This window comes from Chenopodium quinoa, unplaced genomic scaffold (genome assembly GCF_001683475.1).
Source record: "Chenopodium quinoa cultivar QQ74 unplaced genomic scaffold, ASM168347v1, whole genome shotgun sequence".
NCBI lineage: Eukaryota > Viridiplantae > Streptophyta > Magnoliopsida > Caryophyllales > Amaranthaceae > Chenopodium > Chenopodium quinoa.
This window is the reverse complement of record NW_018742651.1, coordinates 829,273-853,409: the sequence shown is the minus strand read 5'-3', so window position 1 is coordinate 853,409 and position 24,137 is coordinate 829,273. Positions and strand designations below refer to the sequence as shown.

The window sequence follows — 24,137 nt, the reverse complement described above, 5'->3', positions numbered from 1 at the left end:
ACACGTCAACACTAACTACTTCCTCGCTACAAAGTACTAATTCTCAAATAATTTTTCTTACTCCGTATTAGGCTTGGACACACTGTACCAATTAAATAATTGTGTTTGGTGGATAAGTTAGTGGATAAGGGTTGGAAAAATATTTCACATTCGTTTTTCAAGTTTTGAATAACACTGAAAAATTATTTGTGGACATCAGGAGTACACAATAATGTTGTTGATCGATAAACATCGAAGTTTACTTTCAACACTTAACTAACGCACATAACCTCAATTAATTAAACCAATGCTAGGAAACCTCGTAGATGGCAGAGCATGGAGACATTAATTACAAGTAGTTGGGGGAAGCGAAAGCAAGGAAATGTGGATTAGACTCTAAGACTTGCATCTCTTTCTCTTCTAAGAAGAACCATGCTTCAATTCCTTCACCATTAATAGGGTGATTGTAATTAGTGAGGTAGATAAAATGAGCAACTGTAGGAGGAATTATTCTCCCATCAGTAGGAACAATCCATACGGGCTTCCCGAACCCAAAGTCTGCCTCATTCAGTCCAAGGTTGCACCAGCTGCTAAGCCGAAATGTGCCACCATCCTTGTGATCTGATATACCTTGCAACTCAGCTTTTCGCGCTGACCAGATTACCTCTGGTGGATTATTCCCTTGATAAGTAGTAGTGATTTTTTGGTTGGTCCTAGACAAGGCTAAATGGATTTCCTTGACAAGCTCTTGTAGTTGATGCCTGCTGCTTGTATCGACCTGTGCTCGTGCGTTTGTGAGGAGGTTACCCATTGATTCCTGTGGAAGTGGTGGCCTCATCCTAGGCCGCATGTTTACAGTCATTGAGAACATTGTATGCTCAACTTGTGCACCTGAATCACGTGCTACGGCTAATGCTTGTTCCCAAACAAACCCTGCCACAGCCTCAAATTTTGTAGGTCTAGGAACTACCTCACTTGTAGCCTTGTCTCTAAGCTTGCTTAAAGCTGCTGAGTTGAACAAGAAACTCTTGATCACTGTAGTTGTTGGACTTGATTGACTAGGTGGAGTTTCGTGCAGGAGTTGTTCTCCCTTACTGGGTAGTGGAGGAAACGCCTCGATCCTGGCTTCAAAATCAGGTTGGACTAAGTCCTTAAACCGCTTACCAGCTAGGGCAGACCAATATTTAAGAAAGATTCCTATAGAGGCTCCATCAAAGAGTTTGTGGAGCAAGTAACACCCAATAACCACCCCACCACAGAGGAAAACATTGACTTGAATGGTTAAAGGGATCAATTCTCGAGTAGGGAGGAATTTGTTAACCAGCTTAAGCTTATGAGGTGAGGTCATGAAGGCCGAGAGATGGCAATTGACTTTGGTTTCGATAAAGGGTATGCCATGGTCATTGCAAGAAATGGTCGAGTCATCCCCAAATCGGCCTGCAAGAGGATAGAATTGGTCAAGAGTTTGGCTAAGTGACGTTTTTAGGTCACTTACAACATCTCCGACTTGTGGTGTTGGAGAGTAGAAAAGCAGGACGGATACGTGCATCGCAGGGAAGACTTGATCGAGGACAGAGAGAATTAAAGTTTTGGGATGAGAGGATGGTGGAAGTGATGGTTTTATAGTCTCCACTGATACTATTTTCACTTCTAAATCCTGCTCCATAGATGTTCCTGTAACTATACTTTACAGAAAAATTGGTTTTTCCTGCATTTCTAATTTCTGCACCTAAGCTTTTATACTCCTCTGGCTGCAAGACTGCAACTATCAAAAGTCAATCTACTAATTTTAATTTTAGCAGGTTAACTACTAATTTTGACCATTGTTAAGACATATCATAAATTAAGAATTGGATGGTTAGTTGTCCTTTTCAATCATACGAGAATTGATAGAGGATTAAATAAAATTATATGAAGCATTTTCACAACTTCAAAAATAAAACATACTGCATATCTTTTTTAAAACACTACTTGTACACCCTCCGTTTACTTTGTCAAGAATTCCGTACACTCCAGTCATACTGCTTTTGGTGATTGTACAGAAAAGAGGAAAGGGAAAGGGAAAGGGAAAGGGAAAGGGAGAGGGAGAGGGCGGGGGTGGGCGCAGTTAGGACACAAGCAACATTACAATGGAAAAATAAGAAGAGCATCATCTGATCTCATAAAAAGTTTAAATTAGGGACGAGTTGGACCGGGTGAGAAGTGAAGAAACCTGTCAATAACCTTCAAAAAAATTGGATTTATGAAATCGTTATGTTCTGTATGAGAGCTTTCCATGTCACACTTGATTATAAAAATGGTATAAGAACGAATTTCATCTGTCTTGTATTACAATGCACAAACTTTTGGATTACATAATCATAGGTTGAGAATTATACGTAGTCTGTACATCAATGAGTATTTTCAAAGGGTTTTCTTTCAATATAATTAGCATAGATCTCATGCAAACACCTGATAGCAGCAAGCATCAGAATATCCAGCATCTGCAACCCTTTGAGTCTTGGGGTCCCTCAAACCAGCGATCCCACAATGGATTTATTGGTCCAATGGTTCTATTAGACATGAATAAGACGTAAATCAAAGGGAGAAACATTTATAAAGAGAGAAGCTTTTCTTCAATACTAATGCAGGATTTTAAAAACAATCAAGAGATAGATATAGTGACCAATATGTAAGGAAGCATACTCTGGGAGAAGGGGATCCGGTTTTGCTTCTACATTACCCAGCAATCTGAAAGGCAGAAAACAAACATGAGCAATGCCAAGAAAAAAATATATCAAAGATAGACCAATATCTGAATCTAGCAAGGTAAAATTTGAGCTTTCCCATTATATTTTGAATGATTAGACCTATCAAAAGGGTCTGTCGAGTCGAAATTCAGAACAAACAATGCTCATTCAAGATCCAAAGTGTTTGATCTGGGGTTGATCCAACAGATTAAAAGATTTGATTTTTTTTTTTTTCCAATTTTGGATCATATATATTATGATATAGAAACAATATGTGTAGGAGATAGCAAGTGTTAATAAATATTATTAATTGTTGTCAAATTCAACCCACAAATAACTATATCCAATTATAAAAAATATATAAAGAACCAACTACTTGAATAAGTAAAGGTATTCTTTGCAATAAAGTTCTCATTAATCATTAAATTACACCCTCCGTTCTCTAAATGTTCTTCCTAACTTATGAGAAAATCACCCTCAAAATTTCGGTTTGGTAAGGAGATATCAGGTCTTTAGGGTTCTTGTCACAAAATTTTGTTCAAAGTACATTAATCTCGGGTCAGGTTTAATTTTGACAGGTCTATGAAGGATGCATAATTACCTTCTAAAAAGAAACTTTATAATGTTGAGGTATTAGGCATCTCGCCTTTTGTTTTTGGTTACTTACTCTTTGCATGCAGATGTTGCATTCTCAGTCTTGTCTAGCTGCTCCAGTTCTTCCTGCTTACAAAGATCGCGAACTGAAATTGAGATTAATCATGGCATAAACCGTCATTCTATCACTCGTAATTCCATTATGTGCCAAAACATAGAATGAAACAGCAGGATAAAAAAATTTAAAAAAAAAAAATTTATATCAGGATGGAATCCTCTTCCCAAGCCCCAATAGAAAAAAAGTGTTCTAGTCTACTAATTCAGCACAATCAGATGTTAATGCATGAAAGTAAAGAGCTCCCAGCTTATAAGCAGTTGCAGAGAAAATATGCAAATCTGAGCAGAGAAAAGCTACAGCAAAGACATTGCCTTTCTATATAAAATTTTCTATGCATGGGATGGCAGAAATTGGGAAACTGCTTTATATTTAACTATTTATTTACCAAGCGTATGACATTCATTTGTTTCCAAATTCTAACTATTCTGCATCCAAACACTTCAAAAACAAAGCTGGTTATCTGAATATTGTCCACAGAGGCACAAAAGGCACCAGAAAATAGAGAATAGTAGGGGAAAAATAATATAAGAAGTGGAATTGGTCAAGGATATGTAAACTTGTTAGGCAAGATAAGATTTACAAATTCTCCAATATTCTTTCCTACAATAAACTTGCAACAGAGGTGTTGATCTCCAACTATTATGAGATGGTTGCAGAAAACTCAGCCCATTATCCAGAAAAATCTAACATGTATTCATCAGCTTTGCTGCCGAGAGAGACAACACCTGACCGATTCAATAAGTTGGCCAACATTTTACTACCTTCGTCTCAAAATAGACTCCCTTTCCAATTAATTTGCTCCTTAGACATAATAACTATTCTTAAAACTCATGCCAAAACCAACGAAGTTCTTCGAATAACTATTTTTAAAACCCATGACAAAGCCAACAAAGAAATTCTTCCAATAACTATTCTTAAAAGCCATGCCAAAGCCAGCAAAGAAGTTCTTCTAATAATTATTCTTAAGATCATACCTAAATGAAAAAAAATCTTTTGGAACAGAGAGACTAACATTATGAAGCAGTATATATTTCTCTGGTGAAGCTGGTTTACAGGGACTGAATCATCTCCATTAACCACTCAAAAAATTGGAAATCATTGCATATAAACAAACGATGGTCAATGAATAGTGTCAGTATTCAAAGTGTAACCAATATATTGAAAGGAAGAAAGTACGAAAAATCTTTAGTGTCCCTGACCTTGTATGTCCTGTTGATGACCAATTCTTATCGGAAATTATATGACACATTGCTATAAACAACACAAATATGTAACATCCAATCCCATCCCATTAACTATCAAAGTTACTGTTGGGACTTGGGCCACACTAACTCACTACAAACCCTGTATTTCTCTGTTGCAGGGTGGTTTTTTTTAAAAAAAAAATAAATAAATAAATAAATCCCAACTGATGGAGTGATGGGTCCATATGAACACTACCCTTTCATTCCCTTCTACCCCCCCCCCACCCCCATCCTTCTTTTCTGCTTGCGCCCTACAACTGGCTAACAGCACCTACTGGTGCAGCCTGCCTTGGCAGTAGACCCTGGTGACAATTGATGGTGTCCATAGGCCATTAGACATTTAGACCCCTCTGCCCTCTCATTCCTATTTCCTTGTCCTCCCTTGACTTGTTCGTTGTCCAAAAATCTCCCAATAATTCAGCGAGGGAATTCAAGGAGCAACCCTATCAAGAAAACATCTGAGAGGCACATATACCAAAGAGAAGAAACAAAACATAATTCTCTTAGGAAGACTACCAAATAAATGCCAGCTTAATGTTGCCAATTCTTACAACCCACAATATCCTGGGAGATTTCATACTATCTACTTGTCATGATGATTTCATCCTTTGTGCATCACAAAGAAACAAATTGAACCTGTACATGTTCCATGCACCATGCATTTTCACAAACCAGCCCAAACGACAAACAATCTGTTCGTCATATAAGAAGATAGTCCTTTAAACGTAAACACATAGCTATGAGATTTCTCACTATTAAGGAACAAAATACAAACATTGACCAGAGTGTTCATTACGTCGTTAGCAAGACTGGTGTTTAAGCAGTCTTACAAGAAAAATACCAAACTTTTCACCCTCAAGCGACACCGACAGATTTGCATGTTCACACAGATTCTTCTCCTGAGGCTTACAATTAAAAAGAATTCTACAAAGAACCCAACCTACTCTAGCCACGAAATTAGAAATCAGAAACCAGGGATTTAAGTCAAAGCAATGACAAAGACAAAGAAAAGGACATAGAAAACAGATACAGCAAGTCAGCAACACCAACATAGACTTTGCACTTGATAGAGATTTATATATTCCTCAGTCCTCAGACGTTACCATACAACAGAAAATTTAATGAAGATATATAAGATAAATGTTTACATGGAATGAAAAAGAGGCATTTGTAACAGGAAGGGTATGCATAAGTTCTTTTAAAGCTGATACTTTATGATATGAAGCCAAAGTGGATCATGATAAAAAATAAATCACCATAAACTACCCATCAACCAAGAAATGTTCTATCAAATACCAATGCAAATACCCACCCCATCTCTTTAAGCTTACAAAATACAAGATGGTTCATCTTACCCTCCTCGCTTCCCTAGAACAGAGATACTTCCATGGCCTTCATGACTCTTCACAAAATGAAGAGGAATCCTAAAACAACAGGTAATAGAGTTGGACCTTAGATAAACAAAATTTTATAACCATATTGATAATATACTTCATGATCTGAAGCCAGGGAGATTCAGGTTCAAGAAGTAATCATCACAGCCTCACATCTACCAAGAAAACATTCACTAGATTCTACTGGCCCAACCCACCCAGCCAACCCCTCCTCTATAGATCTACAAACCTTATTAGTCTCACAAGGATGTCACTCTCATTCTCCCCCAACCCAGACAAAAAGATATCCTATGATGACCTTTACAGACTTCGATCAGAACTAAGGGGAAGGTTAAAAAGAGAAAGGTGACATGGATAGGCATTCAATAGGAAAAAAAGAATAAAGAAATGGAATGGTTATAATAATAATATAAAAATAAAAGACCCTTGGCTACCCAACCAGACTTGGTCCAAACATTTTCACTGCATGATCCTATAAAGAGGCCCCCTTGACCACATAATCGTATAAATTTATAAAATATATATTAATATTAATGAGAACCCTTGGTCAAAGTTTTTGAAATTTGACTATGAAAATAGAAATGAGCTTTTATTATCAGATAGAAAGAGATACATAACAAAATTCCCCAACTATCCCAAATATTTTTAATAGTTTACAGGCATAATAACATACACGCATTAATAAATATCACTTTAAGTCAATCCAAGCATCATGCAAAATCCCTTAGAAAGATGGAACTTGCATTATCAACTCATCAACGAGAAAGAAAATCCACCAAGCAAATCCTCCCTCCCCAATAAGAATTGTATAATCACAAAACTAGAGAACAAGAAAAACAGAACCCTATTAACAAGCTTACCTCCACAAATCTAGTTTCCTGTTCAAGCCGCTTTAATTCAGCTATTAATCGATGCTTCCCTCTTGCATCAATTGACTGAGCCTGCTGACTCATATCTGCATTCAAACACCAAAACCACCAAATCAAAATGTACTGAAATTACACGTTCTAAGTCAACGTAAAACTAGTAAGGGATATACTTCCTCCTCTCCATAGTTTTGCGCCATAGGGGGAGGCACAAGTTTTTAGAAAATGGGTAGAAGGCAAAGGGAAGCCAATAATATCATGTGAAACACCTAAAAACCCCAATGGATAAAAGAAATTGTAATGCTTTAAGAAAGTATTAGTAAGGGTATATTAGGTATTTGTAATGTGAAAAGAGAGATTGAGCTTCTTTAAAATAAAACGGTGCAATATTTGTGAAACTTATATATATATATATATATATATATATATATATATATATATATATATATATATATATATATATATATATATATATAAGAAAGAGCAGAGAGAGAGATCAAATGAGTATTCTCAATTTTTATGAATTTTGGAGGTAAATTTCATTATGAGCTGTGATATGGCAAGAAAAGCTAGTTTTCTTCACTCTTACAATGCTTTACTGTCTGTCCTTTTCTTCATTATTATCTAAATTATATATAGGTGTTGTGCCAAGCCCCTGAATGTACATTCAGAACAATAACTATGCCCAAATACGAAAATATATGCAATCTTCAATCTCTGCTACATCAATTTTTCACCAGTTATAACAGACCCAAACAGTCAGCTCACTAAAAGTCTATTCAGATTATATACCAGTGTATATATAGAGTCACTTTCCATTCCAAAAAGACTGTGCTAAGTTTGAAAAGGCAATTCAGTGTTATGCAGGGCTTTAGGTACTAACTTGCCTAACTTGGACACTTGAAATATGCAATCTAGGAGCCCCCTAAGATATTTTTTCAACTCAAAGACTCAATCATCAGCTCAGTCAGAAGACCTAGAATTAGCAAAGGATATATCATGTCAACAGATGTAGAACTCAGGTAGGAAGACTGCTCTTTAGGCCGATTATTACATAAGAATGGAGCAATAGTGAAGCCAAGCCATATGAAGGTAAGCAGCCCTAATCTATTAACTTATAATAAAACAAAACGTTGCTGACATCATGCCTTTCCCAAATTGTACATATGTCACTCTGACATTTTCCCGCCAATTTGCTTTGATGATGTCATTAATTTTTATTTTTTATTTTTTTTTACTTTTGACTTTTTTTATCTAATACAGTTAACCTTTCTTATCGTGAAGGTTTCAATTTAGCCACTAGTGAGATATTTATTACCAGGTGACATGAAAGCCGATTAAACAGTGTTGATGGAGAATTAAAATAAAGTGCATTAATCGCCATATCTACTCCCTCCATTCCATTAAGTTCTTCTTACAATTCATGTTGTAAAAGTTAAAATATGAGATCTTGTTTAATTCGCTTCATCATAAGTTTTACATGTAAAATGTAAATGTGAAGAAATTCGTGGAACAAAGGAGTATTATTCAAAAGGAAAAGGTCAAGTTAAGCAATAAAGAAAAGTTATTGATGAAAACAATAAGTCATTTTCTTAGGCAAGCTAAATACAAATGCAGGAGAGAACTTTGAAAATGAAAGTGAGTTGAAACAAATCCTTGGCCATCTATAAATATGGCACTTCATTTTCGATTTAAATAAAAATAAAATGTGCTTATTAACAAAAGTAAGATTGTCACATATACTAAAAATGGTTGTCCCTTATAGATTGCATCATACCTTATTTGGTAAACTTTCCCTCTTGTAATCCTTTGCTTTCTCTCTCTCTTTCTACTTATTGATAATTGTGCAATTGTGCCCACCCATAACTCCATAAGCACAAATTTGTATTGCTTCTTAAAAAAAGTAAAGTTAAGGGTTTGAGGCAATCTTTTAAAGACGGAGAGTCGGAGAGAGTCATAACATAGAGCTCATTCTAATTTTAAGCTCTTGAAAAGCTAATAGTCCTACTACATAGTCTATTTTCAAACCCTTGTATATCAGTAAATCATAAGACTTTAACTCAAACTCAGAATTTTAAAAAAAAAAAATAGATACTAACAATATTTTAAAGTAAATAAATAATAATAATAATAAAAAAATAAAAAAAAAATCAGAATTCTATCGCTAAAATATGATTCTATATGCAGTTCTCAGTCCTACAGCCAATATAATATCATCACTTATTATTTTCCAAGTCAACAGCCTCCATTTTTCAGTAAACCATATTAAATTCAACCCTGAACAGATAACCAGTAACTACCACTAACAGCTAATCATCAATATATGCATTTCTTTCCAAACATCAGTCAAGTGTGGATAACCAGTATAAAGTGCACGCACAAAATCCAAATTCACATACGACAAAATACACTTATAGATTTCCAAACTATTTCTTTATGAACCAATCATTAAACTCAGTAGATTACATAAGTTAAGCAAATTAGCTTCGCGTCAATGACTGCTGATCTCTTCAATCCAGACATCAGATCCAATATAGTTGCCAAATATATAGTACATCTATAAGCACAACCCTGCTTACTAGCATAAAAGACTAATCTGTCCATCTACCATGTGATCAAGCAAACCACTCAAAGTATCCATTTAAAAGAGGACAGTCCATAACGTTCCAAACCAATTATCAACCAATTTCAGTTTTTGAATAAAAATTTCTAATTAGGACAAAAATAAACCATTGCCTTTCTAAGGCAAGTTCAAAAAACCCATCCACTGCACAATACAGTCATTCATGCCATCAATCCATACATTATGAATATCCACGATCATACTAAAATAAAAAATAATAACCTAAGGACTACAACTCCAACCGAGAAATCATATATACACCTAAATAAAATCCCATAAAAAAACAGCTGAAGTCCTTGTGAACGTCACCCATCCATGCCCAACATTTTAAAGGGTTCATTAGGGGTGCTAAACCTTCAAGCTAAACCCAAAGAGGAGTAGATTCAACTCGAGTAATAGTTTTTAGCAGATTCAAGCTCGACTAGCCTCAAAACACACCCTCAGCTCAGACTCCTACAACCTCAAAAATTTAAGACTCAGCTCATGGGCTTGATTCTCCAATAATGCAACACATTTAACAACCAAATTTGTACCAATATCAAATTAGGCTTGAAAAATCACATATGATCACTTACAAACACCAAAGTAAATTGCAAACAGCAAATTCTAGCAACAAATCCTGCAAATCGTAATCCTCTTAGAAAGGCATGTTTCAAACATAAAGGATTAAAAGTTCCCAAAAATCAACAAGAGTCGATCAGATCCTTACATAAACAGAACAAGCATCACCCCCAACCCTGTGAATTGAGTGAAAGTAGGAAACTCCGAATTTGGAATAACGTTCTTGATGCAAAAATAAAATAAAAAAATAAAAAAATAAAAAGCAAATGAAAGATCCCACTTAATAAAATTGGGTCCAGAAATCTAAAAAAATGAAAATTCTCTCTCAATTCGAAAATCCAGAATTATAATCGAAGCACTCATTATAATCATTCATTAATTCAGTAATTAAAGCAAGCAATTCAATGATCCGACTTTAAAGAACCCTAAATTGACTATACTAACAATCAGATCAATGATACTGTGAAATTAAACCCAAAACTTTGAAATTGATAATCGATGAACTAAAGTAGGAAAAAGTATCAAACCTCATACGCTGGTTCAATGGAATGGAAGAGAGAAAGCTGAGAAGCGGCTTCGATGGAGAAGTTTGAGTGCTCTTCAATGGAGGAGAGAGAGAGAGAGAGAGAGAGAGAGGTGTAACGTAAAGGTGAAAAACTTTGAAGGGAATGAATTTATACTCTGTCAACGGTCAGGTTTAACGAGCACTGGAGGAAGATTGATGACACGCATATAATGTCAACTGTCAGATCTTATATCAACGATCAGGATTCTTTTTCATTTACTATTTTGTTTTTATTTGCGACAAATGATTTTTATGTCTGTTATAAAAAAAAAATGATTTTTTATGTCTTAGATTAAATAACCCTTTATTCCAAATAAAAAAAGTTTATTCCATTTATAAAATAAAAAAAATAAAAAATAAAAAAAAAGAGGTTTATTCCATGGCTTTTTAAAAAAAAAAAAAAAAAAAAAAATTATTCTCATGGCTAATCTTTGAATTTGGAACCAGATTAAAAATAAAACTTACATAATTTAGCCTTTTTATTGTAAAAAAAAATGTTTTGTTAAAAACAAAATTGTAATAAAACGAAACAGACATAGTAAATTTATTCTCATGGCTAACCTTTGGAGTTTGGAATCAAGATTGAATGAAATTACCGAGTAATGTAGTATACTCACAATATTCTAGTTCATAAGTATATATAGGAAGTTTAAAATCAAGTATGAAATTAATGTACCCATAGTATACTCCTTGTAGTCATGGTAACCTAGTTTATTAGTCAATCTGAGATCAAAACTGAAAGCAATGCAGTTTTTATTTTCATAAACTATTAGGTTGGTCAAGCCTTACCAAATTGTTCATGAGGTGGAGGAGATGACGATGATGACAACAATGGTGGATGTCCTTCTCTCCCTGTATGTAATCCCCCGTATTTTTAAATATTTTATAAATGAAAATTTATTTTATTTATAATATTTATTTGTTATTTTTAATAATTTAATTTCAAAAGTTTCAAATTATTAATCTGGGTCGAAAATTATTTGAATAAATTATTTTATGCACCTTGATTCTACAATTTATGTCCAATCACACAAGCCTAACCCACTTGTTTACTTAATCGACCCATTATTTTTATGAGGCCCAATTTTCCTATTTACCCTACAATTCTCTCCTATAAATACCCCATAAATCCCCAAAAATTTCCCACACAAAAAGGTTAGTCTTATTTTCTTTCCCATTAGTTTTATTAATTTGTGTAATTATAATTATTAATTCAAGGGTTTTGATTTTATTGTTTGAAATTAATTTAATTAGTATCAAATTGTATTTTGATGATTAAACTTTATAATTTCAGATTTTATAAGTGTCATAATTTTCAAATTTTGTAAATTTTATAACCTAGGGTTTTTTAATTATTGAAAATCATGATTTTAGGGGTTTTATGAACAATTGATTTAGGGTTTTTATAGTAATGATGTTTTGAAATTTTGGTGATAATAACTAATGATTATTTTAACTTAATTTCATATTATTGTAAACAATTAAATTCGGGTTTTAATTTTTAGATTTCCATTCGTTAATATTAATCTCGTTTTAGTCCCGATCAGGTTCTGAACTCATCCGATTTTGATGAAAAGTAGTGTTTTTCATGTGGAAACAACGTTTTAAGAAAGACTCATTACCTTTGGTAGTGAACATCACCCTCTCGTCGCCAAATTCAGCCCCTAAATATGATTTCGGGCAGTTTTTGATTTTAACAAAGTTTTTTTATACTTAAAATATTATGTTTGAGTTTGATTGATAAAATTATTTATGTTTAAAGTTAATTAAGCATAAATAAATGTTTTTATTGAAGTTTTAAGTGCTGGAAATAGTTTCTAAGTACTACTTTTGATGTTTTATAATGAGGATTTAATCACCCATTAAAAAGGGAGATTATTAGGGGTTTTTTAAATAATTTTCAGATTTTTATTAAACTTTAAACTTGCTGTAATTTCATGTATAAGTGTGTATTTTAAGGTTTTTATGAAGAAAATTCAAAAAACTATATATAAGCCTTTAATTTTAACTAAAGGGAAGGTTTTAAAGTGTTGTTTGATTTGGACTTTGAAGGTTTTAAAGTAAGTTAATATTGCTGTAAATTTGATTGATTGGGTATTGATTGAGATGTTATTGTTTGGTTTAGGAGAGGGGTTTATTGAAGGTGATTTCTAGATAGTAAAGTGGCATACCAATTCGTTTATTCAAGGTATGTACAAGTTACAAAACCTTGCTTGTTGGTGCATGTTTAAGGACGGATCGAGAACTTAGTATCATGTATAGGGATGACTGAGTTAGATTGTTTCGTTATACATTGTGAAATTCATATGATGTGCACTATTTTATATTGCAAATATTATTTGTGCTCTAATTATGCAAGGTGCGCTTAGAGGCAAATGTATGTAATTGGTGTAAAGATTAATTTATTACTCATTCATGATTATGCAAACAGGATGAGTAAAGGAAGAATTCAAGTCTTATAAGACGAGGTTAAGGTTTTGGGGTGCCTTATGCACTCAAGGTGTTTATACACCGAGGTAGTAAAGGAATAAATAATAAGAGTTGTTTGTCACTAATAAATCAAGAATTGAAATTGGAAACTTGTCTTGTTTGATTGAATTGTGTATAGAATGTTTGTATTTTTATGCATATGAGTCATCACCAAGTCTAAACCTGTAAATCACGTAAAGTGCAAGATGGATGAGCAATAAAACTCTGGATTGGTGCACTTCTGGAGTAATGACAATCAGGGGTTGGGTACACGGGGTATTAGCCGGGTACTTTTATCGAGGTCGTCTGATCTACGAGTCTCCTATTTCAAATACTTTTTTTAAAACTAGGAGTTAGGTGATATCTCATACTAACTACGGTCACGGAGTCGCGCCCGTGGTTGTTGGATGTTTATTGATGTTTCCCAAAGGAGGCATGGGGTTTTTCTTTTATTGATGTTTCAAATGGAGCATGGGTTGGACAACCTTGTCTATTGCGTAATCAATGAATAAAAATAATGATTTACCTATTATTAATGAATGGAGTCTTAGTAATGTAAATAGTTGAGTCGTGTGTTGAGTTTATAATTTAATGATGCATGATGATTGATTATTAGTAGCATGTTATGAATTTCTTATTTGTTTCGCAGCTTGTATGTACTCAGCTTTGTTGATTGCGTGCTTTTGTGTGTGTCTTTCTTTGGTCATGGCCTTCGCCTTTCAATGACCCTGTGACGATCCAATCTTTACACTTGTAATATTGGGGAGCAGATTAACCACAGGTTCTTACATATGCAGCATTCGCATAAGGGTTGTGGGATTTTGAGTGGAGAGTTGGTTATTATTCGCAATTTATTTCTTTTCATAAGTTTGAATTTATTTAAACTCTGGTTTTATTATTTACTAATTTTGTGGGGTTTTGAATAAGGGCCTTAATGGTTCCAAGTTGTAATATTTAATTTGGTTTTTGTTATTGGTTTTAAAATTTATTTATAACTGATTTAGTTTTTCCGCTGCTAATTTCTGATAAAGCCTTAACGTCTGAACACGTGGCGGTAGCACGCCAGTAATTTTCTTGAATATTGTTCAAGGTCCTCACAGGTTTAAAGAGAGAATTATTGGGGTGTTACACTGTAGGCGACAGTGACGATGACGACATCAATGGCGAAGGAGAGAAGCGAGGTTATTCATGGCGGAAGAGAGAGAAAGTTTAATTCTTGGATTTTTCAAAAAATGCCCAAAAAAATTGAATTGGAGCATTCTTATGTGATGGATAAATGGTATAATTGTTGAAATTGTTTGTCCCATATAATTGTATGTTGAATTAATTATGAGCATTTTTATGACAAATACATGTATTTTGGTTGAGAAATGAACAAGTTATGTTATACCCATTACCTTTTTTTTCCGAAAAAAACCCTTAAAAGGGACTTAAATAGAAAGATCAGACAAAGGAACATCAACGATATGAGAGGGGAATTCACCAAATCGCATACGATGACCAAGCTCCCACGGTTGGAAACGAGCCATTTCATTTGCCACCCTATTTCCACCTCTCTTAACAAAAGTCCAAGAAACAGAATTAAAACTATTACAGGCTTCTAAAATATCCTCTAAGACCAGAAAAAAAATCGCTAGCACCAAGACTTTGCTCACGCAAAGCATTAATCACCTGCAGGCTATCGCTTTCGATTACCACATCCCTCACACCCAGTTCAGATGCAACCTTCAGCCCCCCAGCAAACAGCCTTCGCTTCAGCAACTTGGACTTCCCAATTCTCACGACACTACAGTACCCCAGCAGCACAGACTGCTCCTGCCCAATTTCTCACAACAGCACCCAAGCCACTTCCTAATCCCGCAACACAACTAGCATCTACATTAACCTTGTACACCATCTCAGGAGGAGGCGACCAATTCGTAGGGAGCACATTCACACTAGAAGTATCACTGCCAACCTTTCCCCCACTCAGCAACCTCCCGTACCTCACCACAAATCTTCATAGAAAATTAACAACATCCATTTTTTCCTGCACCTCTCCTTGGATCACCAACAAATTTCTAGCTCCCCAAATAGCCTAAGCCAATGTAATAAAATTAGATACCTCCACAGCATCTAATTCAAGGAAACAAGATTCCCACCAATCAACCACATTGCACACTTTTAAAGACGTAACAAACTGATAAGAGATTTTGCCCCGTATTTCACGAGCTAACTTACAATTCTTTAAAGCGTGCAGAGTAGACTCCACATCCCTACAACAAACATAACAATCCGGATCATAGCTAGAAATGCGAGAATGAATACCACCCCTAGTAGGAAGAGCACCTTGGCAGGCCCTCCGAGCAAAAACTTTAATCCTCGGGAGAACTTGAAGCTGCCAGATTTTCTTCCAAATGTTGCGGACGGTCGCAGGAGCTGCTTCCTCATTATCCCAATCATCACCAAACATTACTTTGTAAGCAGACTTAACCGTGTAAACTCTCCTTTTATCCAACTCCCAGCATAGAGAGTCGCATGGCAGCCTAGTATTAATAGGAATACTAAGTATCCTATACACTTCAAAAGGCAGGATATAATGAGAAATAGCAGCAGCATTCCAACAGCAAGAACTAGCATCAATCAGGTCACTGACCCTCAAATCCGGGTTATGCTCACCAGGGGGTGACAAAATCTTGCGAGTTTGCGTTCTCGACACCCACATATCTCTCCACACATTAATATTATCAACATTTCCCACTCTCCATCTCATTCCCCTTCGAACAATCCACCTCGCCTCCGCAATCCCTCTCCAATTATAGCTCGGATTTGTGCCAATCTCTGCGTCTAAAAAAGTAGAATTCGGGTAATACTTACCTTTAAGGACTTGCTCAAGTAAACTACTCGGATTCATCAAAAGCCTCCACGCTTGCATGCCAAGAAGAGCCCAATTAAAGAGTTTAAAGTCACGAAAACCCAATCCTCCCTTCTCCTTCGGTCTACACAACTTCTTCCATGATAGCCAATGAATTTTCCTCTCACCTTGCTTTTGTCCCCACCAAAACTAAGCCACAAGGGATTTTAACTCATCACAGAAAGAAGATGGAAATTTAAACATACTAATCGCGTAGGTAAGGAGAGATTGGGCGACTGCCTTTATCATAACCTCCCTACCCGCCTTAGATAAAACCATCCCCTTCCACCCTTGGAGCTTCTTCCACAACTTTTCTTTAACACCTCTAGTGATTACTTTCTTCGACCTACCAACCACCATGGGAAGACCGAGTTATCGATCATGGACATCAACAATACAAACACCCAAATTATCAGCCAACTCCACTCTCCTCCTCTCCGGCACACCCTTGCTAAAAGAAATATTAGTCTTATCAAAATTCATTTTTTGCCCCGATGCCATCTCATAAACCTCAAGAACCTCCCGAACCGCATCAACATTTCCCATATTAGCTCTTGAAAAAATAATACAATCATATGCGAATAACAAATGACTAATAGATGGAGCCAACGGAGCCACCCGAATACCATGGAGACTACCCCTCCACCTCCCTAAGCAAGTGAGAAAACGCCTCCGCACAAAGGATAAAAAGATACGGAGAAATTAGATCTCCTTGTCGGATACCTCTCCCTGGAGAAAATTCATCAGTGGGTTTCCCATTAATTAGGACCGAAAAAGTAACCGACCGAATACAATCCATCACACACCTCCTCCAACCTGCATCAAAACCAAATTTTTCCAATACTGCATCCAAGAAACCCCACTGAATTATATCATATGTTTTCGACATATCAAGCTTTAAGGCCATACAACCACCCTTATTCGGAAAATTTTTCATATGATGAAAAAGCTCAAAAGCAACAAGAAATATTGTTAGTGATCATTCTTCCCGGGGTAAATGCACTATGATTAACACCAATAACCTTGTCAAGAAAAAATTTTAGACGATTTGCAAGCACTTTTGAGACCAATTTATAGACCACATTACACAAGGAAATAGGTCTAAAATCCACCATACGATCAGCATTATTTTTCTTCGGAATAAGGGCGATAAAAGTTCTGTTCAAATAACTAGGAATTGGGGCACCACGCAAAATGGAAAGAACAGAACTACATACAGAAGGACCAACAATATGCCAGTAGGATTGAAAGAAAAGCGGGCACTTACCATCCGGGCCAGGAGCCTTAATCAGGTGCATCTGATTTAGAGCTTCCTTTACCTCATCATTTGTGTACTCTGCTCTCAAAATCAAATTCATATCAGCTGTAACACGAGCCTGGAAATTAGCCAAAGCTTGCTCAATCAAATGAGGCCGAGCCGAAGTGAAAATATTTCTGAAATACTCCATTGCCACGACCCCAACCTTCTCATCACCAACATGCACCTTATCATCATCATCTTTCAATTTATCAATCCTATTCTTCCTTCTACGACTAGAGGCTCTTTGATGGAAAAATTACCTTTAGTATGAGATCTTCAATGGAGGTCCTGCCATTGTTATACATATATATCATCAGGGGCGGATCTTTGTAGAGGCTACAGTGGGCTTGGCCCCTGATACTTTTTAAAAAAAATTTAAAGGCCCAATTATAAATAAATATAAAAAAATAAAATAAAAGAGCCTGATTGCTTAATTTCGCCTAAGAAACTACAGAGTAAGAAAAAAATCTCCAATCCCTAAAAAGTAAAAGGTAGTATTAACAATAGTCAGTTAGTCACAAATCTCACAACCCAAACCCTTAAAATTCTCCTCTACTTTTTTTTCAAATTTCAATGTATCAATTCAATTAATACTTAATACTTCCAAGAACAAATTCACTAAATCAGGTACTGGAGTATTATGCTCTTAATACTCGACAACCTTTTCCATTTTTTGTTTTAAAGTTTTTGAATTTCAATTTTTTTAGTTTTTGCAATTAAATTTTTTATGTTATACTACGTATTGATTAGTTTGAGCGCTAACAAAAAAATTGATAATTTTAGGTGACAAAACGTTATCAAAGTTACTCATTAAAAAACATAGAACACGTTTTGCCTTTGGTATGTCGTTCTTTATTTCTCTATTAATATTTATCTAATAAGTATTTAAAATATAATCTCTTATTAAATTTTTAAATAATTTTCGTATGCTTATGTTATTATATTCTTGTTTTAAACGTATACTTATGCAGTTATGCTAGAAATTATTGGCCCCCGAAAAAAAGAGTTTCAAGATCCGCCACTGTATATCATTAAACAAATTATACTTATCCTTGTATGATATCCACTGTTGGCTATATGATATCATGGCTGGATGATATCCTCTATTGGCTATATGATATCATTTATGATTGTGTCTATATATGCTATTTTTTATTGGTCAGATGTTATCCTCTATTGGCTATATAATATCATGGTTGGATGATATCCTCTATTAGCTATATGATATCATTTATGATTGTGTCGATGATGATATCCTCTATTGGCTATATAATATCATTTATTATTCAGAAACTATATCATATAATCAATAGAGGATATCATCCAGCTAGTAGAAATATCATCCAGCCAATAAAGGATATCTTATAGCCAATAGAGGATATCATCTAGCCAATAGAGGATATCATCCAACCAATAGAAATATCATCCAGCCAATACAGAATATCACATATATAGCTAATAAAGGATATCATATAGTCAGTAGAGGATATCATCCAGCAAATGAAGGATATTATCCCGCCAACTGAAGATATCAAAAATCCGCATTTTGTCAGTTCGGATTGACGAAATGACGCAATACCTTCTCTTGTATTTTTTTTAGTTTTCAAAATACATCTTTGACCATTAATATTTCCATCTATATATGACTCAGGTGATACATCTATATAGTTTGGTTATTTTAAAGTGATTTTCTAAGTGTTGGTGCGCGCCCAATCAAGAGGCATTGCATAGTGTCATCAGGTGGAGCCTTGGAGCCCTTGACCAACCTATTTAGGGCATGTTCACATTTATTGAATTAAACTGAGCTGAACTGATTGGAGTTGAACTGAAATGAATATTTTATGAGAGAAGGAAATTAGGAGCTGAACTGAACTATTTGGAGTTGAGCTGAACTGAACTGAACTGAAATTAAGCTGAAGTGAACAGGCCCTTAGGTTGATTATTAAGCTTCTTCTTGGCTACTCTATAAATAGGGACCGGTTTATTTGATGTAATCGCAATTTTATTATTTCATACTTTCGTAAACTAGTTTATTTTTAAGCACTCGATTAGCACTTTGAATTCAAATTTATATCAATAACAATTTTAGAGGTAGTATATTGTAACACCCTAGAAATTCCTTTCTTTTAAAATACTTGTTTTGCCCTGTATAAAACTTTAAATAGGAATATCTAAGACGTTACCGCCACCGTGAAAACGACTGAGGCAACTATCAAAGACACACAGCGGAAGACTAATTTAAAAACCTTTCAAAACAAGTCAACTTGAAAAAGTCAAGCAACGAAAGTAAAGTCAAACCAAAGTCAAACGAAGTAAAATAAAATCAACCTACAACTTGGAACCATTATAGGCCCTTATTAAAACCAAACCGAATTCAAAGCCTTTCCGTTAGTCATGCATAATAATAATACCATAAATAATTAAAGCATTAAACACAATATATACTTATAGAAACTAGCATGATTCGTTCTTCACTCATGTCCATTCATGAATATGCTTCATCACATGAAAAGCTTCTATCTACTTGTTTCCACTACTCTCCATTAAAAATGGGTCATCATAGGGCTAAGATAAAGGCAAGGCCAACAAACACACAAAACACGCAATTAACAAAGCTTAGTACATAAGCGTAATTAACACACTAACATGCATTTACCTATCAACATACAACTTACCTTGTCGCATCTGTTTTTCAATCATACAACATCCAACAAAACTTCTCAACTAGACAACTACATAATTTATTTAGCATTGATTACGTATCGAACGGGTTTCCAACTCTACCTCCCTCAAATAAATTGAGTTTAACTGACATGGGAGCTAACCGTGCCAGCACAAAACCACACATAGGTGGCGGAATTCCAGCGCATAATAATAATAAAAAGGAATGTACAGCGTCCTGTACTCCATTAGAAATTATGGTTAAATATAAAACCCCGTAACTCCCCCCATATGTTCATACTCAAGGTATATACGTTCTAAGTGTTTTGGTGCGTAATCTCTTTCACTTTACATTATTTACAGATTATTAGACTTGGTGTTGACTTTCAAACCACAATCATTCAATCAACAACAAATATTCAATCAATCAAACATGCCAATTTAATTCTTGAATAATTAGTGACCACACAATATTTAATGTTGAACCCTTTTTTAATTCTACCACAGTGTCAAAGACACCTTCAACGCATAAAGCGCCACAAGACAACAAATCATCACTTGTGCAACGAATTATGCCATGGGAATTGCAAATTCGTGGTATAATTTCGATTAGCCACGGGAAAAAAAAATCTATGACACAAAACCTGAATAAGAAGAATAATTTATGCCACGGGTATTTATTTTCCCGTGGCAAATATCACACTTGTGCCACGAGTTGCACTTTTCCCGTGGCAAACTTTACATTTGTGCCACGAATAGATATCTTCCCGTGGCAAACTTTACATTATTGCTGCGAGTTGTTTTTTTTTTTCGTGGCAAATTTTACACTCGTGTTATAGGTAATAATTTTTTCTTCACAAGAATACAATATTTTTTGACACAAGCATACAATATTTATGCCATGATATTTGCTAAAAATATAAAAAAATTTGTAACTTGATCTACTCATGACATGGAAAGGAGGAAATCATATCATATTATAACTAGTTTCTATAAAACCATAATACAAATTAGAGGTCAAATAGATTTATATTTCTAATACAAACTTATATTTTCTTTATAAATAAGCTTGATTTATTTATTTTCGTGCAATAACGCAACAATTGTATATCACTAATCACTTGTAGAAATTTTTTAAAAGACTCCAAATAAATGCACTGGTTTATAAACTTCGGTCCCTATATTTAAAATAAAAAAAAATATTAATTATCATGATATAAAATGGGCAATAGTTTTTTTTAAAGAATTTTGCCTTTTAACATGACCTTTTTTTTTTTGAAAGATAACATGGATCTATTTCTAATACATGGTTAAATACTGTTTTTCAGCGTAATGGCAACAAGTGCATATGACTAATATAATTTTTTTAAAATTCACCTAAAGAATGCATTAGTTTTATAAAAACCTCAATTCCAATAATCTATATTATTAGCCATATCACCAGTCGCGTGATAAAGTCACTATAGAAAATTATATTTATTACTGGTACCAGTCAAACTTAAAAAAGGGAATTGAGCTTCAATCAATACCAATTAAATAATACATTTTCATAAAATTTCAATAGAGAAAATATACTGTAATGTTAGAAGATAAATATGAATGCCTATAATTATTTGATTTGATTTCACAATGTTCACGCAAGTCCAAAGACTTGTGAACTTGTGTGGCATTATATGTAAAACTCTTGGCTATATAAGCCATGCTACCGGAGCAATATACATAATCAATTTCTCCATCTTCTCTTACTCCTTTATAAAACTTTCTATCGGTAAAACTTTAACACGTTATCAGCACCAGTTTTCAGTCAGGTATATTTATACCTACTTATAAAAATTTATAACAAAATAATACTATCTACTTCCAACTGTTTCGAGGAGTATGCTCTATAGTTTCCCATATTTGGGATCCTCTATAACAGAAACTCAAACATTTACTATATATACCTCAAAAAAAAAAACAACGGTGAAAGTTCTCTTACTTGTGAATTTACTACTATCATCTTTTGTTTATTCATGTTGATGTTTCTTTGTTTGATCCATGTTGATATTAAATACTCATTTTACGTAAATTTTATCTTAGTTATTATAATTGCTAAGTAGTAGCTTTGCATGCATATTATTATTAACTAGATTAAGAAAAAGATGCAGCCTTTTTATACTTATTATTTTTCTTACTTTTACATACTTTTTTGTGTTTCTTTCCGTTTTCGAACCCATGATCTTTTATAGATATTAGGGCTCTCGGACCACTATGGCTTGCATTCCCAGTGTGATAACCTTTTACAATTATAAATATATATATATATATATATATATATATATATATATATATATATATATATATATATATATATATATATATGGACCATAATTTTATGCCAGTACGTTAGACTATTATATGATATTTTTACAGTTGTACAGAACAGTAACGGATAAACCTACCTCTATAAAAGACGGATTTTTCCCCCAATTTCACCACAAATCCTTTATCTCTTCCCACTTTTTATCCAAAAATCACCTAAAAAAAAAAAATTCACCCCCTTCTTCTCCGATATGTTCCCCGACGACGGCAACCAAAACACCCACAACTTCACTTTTGAAGAAGATTTAAGGAAGATAAAACAATATTTCCTTCTAATTACGGCACTTGTAGTTCTATTAGTAGCAATATTAATTTTTGTCATTATGTATAAGTAAAACTCACTTATTTTGTCGTTTTAGTATATTAAAAGCTTGTTTTTGTTTTATTATGTTGTTTGTTGTTATTAATCATCATTGTATAATATTACCGTTATCATTATAATTATTGTTACTACTGTCATTGTTGTCGTTTTGCTGTTTTTTTTGCAACTAACATGATTAATTTTTGTCTAATCATATAATTACTCACAATAATAAACCAAGGGGGAGAAAAGACTATATTATTTATGGTTTATTATTATTAAATTTAATTATCACGTGTCTTATTAACTTAATTATAAATATGGAAGAACTAAACATGTGAGTTGTACATATAATTTGTTATTATAATCTAATTATCACGAAATTTGTTGTAGCTAAAATGGGAGACCTTATGAAAAGACAGTTCAGCATCTTAGATTTATCTGGAAATAAATTTCTGGAATGGAAAGTGGATGCAATGATGAATTTGAAAGCTCAAGGTTTGGAGCACACTGTTAAAGAAAATAAAAGTCTCTCTGGTCAAACAACTGATGCTACCTCTTCTGCAATGACGGTTGAAAAACCTATCACTGAACAAGATAAGGCAAAAGCCTTAGTGTTGTTAAGGCATCATTTACATGAAGGCCTTAAAACTGAGTACATGATGGTTGAAAATCCCAAAGAATTATGGGATTGCCTTAATGAAAGATTTGGACACCACAAAAGGGTGCTCCTGCCTAAGGCATTATTTGATTGGACAAATTTACGGTTCCAGGATTTCAAATCTGTAATTGATTATAATTCAACCATACATGAGATAGTGTCTATATTGAGATACTGTGATCATCCGGTTATAGATGAACAGATGATTGAAAAAACACTCACTACCTTTCATGCAAGTAACATATCGTGAAAGAGGTTTTAAAAAGTTCAATGAATTAATGAGTATATTGCTTGTTGCGGAACAAAATAGTGAACTTTTGTTGAAAAATCATAACCTGAGACCAACTGGGTCTTTGGCCACTCATCATGAGGCAAATGCAACAAATTCCTATCCACCCGAGTCAAATGCTACAAGAAGAGGTGGACGTGGAAATTACAATGGCCGTGGAAGAGGCCGTGGAAATTATCGCGGACGCGGCCGTGGTCGTGGTAGAAATAATTTTCAAAGAAACAGTAATTTCAAAAATTTTGAAAAACAGAAGGGACAATCATCTGGAAGCCACAAACAAACTCCTTCGAAAGGAAAAGACACATGTTACAGATGTGGCATGACAGGACATTGGGGACGTACTTGTCGAACGGCCAAACATTTTGTAGACCTTTACCAGGCTTCTGTATAAGGCAAAGAGAAAAATGCAGAAGCAAATTATGTTAATGAGGAAAATGCTCCTTGTCCCAGCCTTGATGTGTCTGATTATTTCATGGATAATGCTGAAATTGGAAATGATTTCATTCTTGGAGAAAACAACAATACTTAG

The 24,137-nt window shown here is 34.3% G+C and overlaps 3 protein-coding genes across 3 annotated transcripts; 1 reads left to right on the top strand and 2 right to left on the bottom strand.

Moving 5' to 3' along the window:
- Window positions 1–204: 204 nt before the first annotated feature.
- Window positions 205–1,915, bottom strand: LOC110722063 (vinorine synthase-like). Its single transcript, XM_021901297.1, has one exon. It carries the CDS (start codon window positions 1,643–1,645, stop codon window positions 329–331), a length of 1,317 nt encoding a protein of 438 aa, XP_021756989.1. The 5' UTR covers window positions 1,646–1,915; the 3' UTR covers window positions 205–328.
- A 260-nt stretch (window positions 1,916–2,175) lies between these two features.
- On the bottom strand, window positions 2,176–10,788 carry LOC110722064 (guanine nucleotide-binding protein subunit gamma 2-like). The gene is made up of 5 exons (XM_021901298.1): window positions 10,636–10,788; window positions 6,919–7,013; window positions 3,376–3,428; window positions 2,665–2,709; window positions 2,176–2,531 (listed from the first exon to the last, which is right to left on the bottom strand). The coding sequence occupies exons 2-5, from the start codon at window positions 7,009–7,011 to the stop codon at window positions 2,447–2,449; spliced, it is 276 nt and encodes a 91-aa protein (XP_021756990.1). The 5' UTR covers window positions 7,012–7,013; window positions 10,636–10,788; the 3' UTR covers window positions 2,176–2,446.
- Window positions 10,789–23,056: 12,268 nt separating this feature from the next.
- On the top strand, window positions 23,057–24,137 carry LOC110722004. The gene is made up of 2 exons (XM_021901226.1): window positions 23,057–23,555; window positions 24,001–24,137. The coding sequence occupies exons 1-2, from the start codon at window positions 23,057–23,059 to the stop codon at window positions 24,135–24,137; spliced, it is 636 nt and encodes a 211-aa protein (XP_021756918.1).

Excerpts from the sequence above, each read along its gene's own strand:
- LOC110722063 (XM_021901297.1), bottom strand. The coding sequence starts at position 1,645 with ATGGAGCAGGATTTAGAAGTGAAAATAGTATCAGTGGAGACTATAAAA.
- LOC110722064 (XM_021901298.1), bottom strand. The coding sequence starts at position 7,011 with ATGAGTCAGCAGGCTCAGTCAATTGATGCAAGAGGGAAGCATCGATTA. Across the intron at positions 3,429-6,918 it reads AGGAAACTAGATTTGTGGAG|GAAGAACTGGAGCAGCTAGA; the intron begins GTAAGCTTGTTA and ends CTTTGTAAGCAG. Across the intron at positions 2,710-3,375 it reads GCAACATCTGCATGCAAAGA|ATTGCTGGGTAATGTAGAAG; the intron begins GTAAGTAACCAA and ends TCTGCCTTTCAG.
- LOC110722004 (XM_021901226.1), top strand. The coding sequence starts at position 23,057 with ATGGGAGACCTTATGAAAAGACAGTTCAGCATCTTAGATTTATCTGGA. Across the intron at positions 23,556-24,000 it reads ACTCACTACCTTTCATGCAA|GCAAAGAGAAAAATGCAGAA; the intron begins GTAACATATCGT and ends CTTCTGTATAAG.